Here is a 2,500-nt window from a genome sequence, read left to right as displayed (position 1 = left end):
TATGGTAAGAACTTTCAACGTGTCCTATTCATATGACGTGGTATTGACTCCGGTTAGGATGAATGTCATCAAAATCATTTTGTACCTCTATGATACATCCTTACGGGCTCAAAAAAATCACATAATAGACTGTACATATTGATTTGTTGATATAATTTAGGCAATAAGACAAGTGAATACCTACAGATTTTTGGCATCTTCTAGTTGTCTGATTCGGACACAAAACCCACTCACGGTTTTTTTCCTACAATTAATGTAGTCAACCATGTTTCAGACATAAAATATCAGGGCGATTTAAATAAAACTAACTAATAACAGGATACCGCATGATGTAATGTAATATAATATTATATATAAATAATTTTCACACACACACACACACACACACACACACACACACACACACACACACACACACATATATATATATATATATATATATATATATATATATATATATATATATATATATATATATATATATATATTTATACACACACGCACATATATATTCATATACATGTATAATGTATGTATGTATATATGTATATATGTATATATATATATATATATATATATATATATATATATATATATATATATATATATATCGTGCATTCCTAAGCATCTAAAGAACAACAAAGAACGTATCTGGCCATTATTAAAACTTTTGCCAACCCAGAAGTTATAAGGGGCCTACTGCTTCGATATACACGTTAAAAGACATTGTTTTCCATCTCGTTCTCACGTTTTAACACCCTCGCCCCCCTCCTCCAAAAAAGTAACCTTGTAACAAAGTCACGTATTCTCAAAAAATTGGTAAATTTTCCAGTCGGTATTATAACAATTTTATCATCACGATTAGTAATATCATTGCCATTGATACTCTAACCTGCCATTACAAAATTCCATCGAAATAAACACATTTAAATGAGTACAGTAATCAGTTGAACATTTTTTTTCACACTTCTATGCAAAACACCCTTTCCTCTATCACTCGCTAATCAAGACAAATGCGCATGATCATCCTCCTCGGGCCGAATAGTAATCAAGAGTCGGCCCGGATCTTGATTGTCTTCTTGCAACCTCGTCACAGCGGGTTCGTTCCGGCGAGTCAGCACCGAGTCGACACAATGCAGTCGATGTCTATTTCACGCTAGTTTCAGACTGAATGTCTTCAACGCCTCATCAAGCATACCCTTAGAAGTAAGATGCACTCACAGCAACGATGTAAATTGATGAAAAACTTTATGAATAAAACAGAAAAGGTGAAATGATATGGCAATGAGAAAGGTAAAAGAACGGAAGTCATTCTGATGAATTACAATTTATGCACATTATTTTCATAGCAGTCGCTCCAATTAATTATAGATGATACGATATAAGCAATATCATGCGTTCAGGTGCCGTGTCAACCAACAAACAGCGTCACCCTGTTACAGCATCATTTTTGTGTGTGTGTGTGTGTGTGTGGTGAATAGAAAGCTCTGTGAACGGGCAAACGCAATCTTTGTCTAATCATCACACTGGAGGTCAAGAAGTTAATACAGTATATAATGCCGCACGGGACAAAAGTCGATCATTCCACCTCCAACTGCCACCGCCAGCATCATCTGCTCCTCCTCTAAGTTCCTCCGACAAGATGATCTACCAAGTGGGTGATGCGTTCTCCACCAAGGCTGTGATGCTGTGTGAATTCCGATAGAAAGGGATAGCAACTGATGCTATTAATGCGATACGACATATTTTGATCCCAAATTATTTTCTTGGTTACTGCGATTTATGAGGAATTTAAGGGTTAAATTCGTAATTCTTATAACGCTATCTTTCCTTAGGTCTTCGTTGCAGTGGCGATCCTTGCTGTCGCACAGGCCTTCCCTGATAATTACGGCCCTGTCTATGCCTCTGTAAGTAATCACTCAAATAAATTCAGGTATACTGGCAATATAATTATCCCAAGATAAACACTTAATACCTCTCCTCCCACAGGTTCCCATTCCCTACAATTTCAACTACGCTGTGAACGACGCTTACAGAGGAACTAATTTCGGCCAGAACGAGAAGTCCGACGGCAGCAACGTGTGGGGATCCTACACTGTCGCCCTTCCCGACGGCCGCAAGCAGACTGTAAATATCACATCTACCTCCAATTATTTAATTTCTTCAACGTTATTTTCTGAGAGTAGCATGTGTCTGATACTGACAGATATAAGATTACATTAGAGTTTCCCTTTATCATCGACAGCAAAAAATGCTTTAATATTAACAATCACAAGCCAATGGTAAAATGAAAGTCGTTATATCAATTAATTTACTTAGTACAGTATGCAAAGATATTATATTAATATATATCCTTTGGCTGGCTTTTATACAGGTCGACTACACAGCTGACCACGGTAGAGGATTCGTGGCCAAGGTCAGCTACTCCGGCAAGGCTCAGCATCCTCAAGTCTACGGTCCTGCCATCACCTTCCCGCAAAATGGCGGTGGATACCACTAA

The 2,500-nt window shown here is 37.4% G+C and overlaps 1 protein-coding gene across 1 annotated transcript in view; it reads left to right on the top strand.

The window, feature by feature from the left end:
* The first annotated feature begins 1,571 nt into the window (after window positions 1–1,571).
* LOC113830292 (cuticle protein 8-like) overlaps window positions 1,572–2,500 on the top strand; it is a 998-nt gene continuing 69 nt past the window's right edge. Inside the window, exons 1-4 of the mRNA XM_027383494.2 lie at window positions 1,572–1,654; window positions 1,836–1,907; window positions 1,990–2,127; window positions 2,375–2,500. The exon at window positions 2,375–2,500 is cut by the window's right edge and continues 69 nt beyond it. Coding sequence (XP_027239295.1) covers window positions 1,643–1,654; window positions 1,836–1,907; window positions 1,990–2,127; window positions 2,375–2,500 — 348 coding nt within the window. The 5' untranslated portion in view covers window positions 1,572–1,642. The remainder of the gene's footprint in view (window positions 1,655–1,835; window positions 1,908–1,989; window positions 2,128–2,374) is intronic.

The sequence above is a fragment of the Penaeus vannamei genome, chromosome 2 (assembly GCF_042767895.1).
Source record: "Penaeus vannamei isolate JL-2024 chromosome 2, ASM4276789v1, whole genome shotgun sequence".
NCBI lineage: Eukaryota > Metazoa > Arthropoda > Malacostraca > Decapoda > Penaeidae > Penaeus > Penaeus vannamei.
Note: the sequence above shows the minus strand (reverse complement) of the source record. Positions and strands in the feature narration are given on the sequence as shown.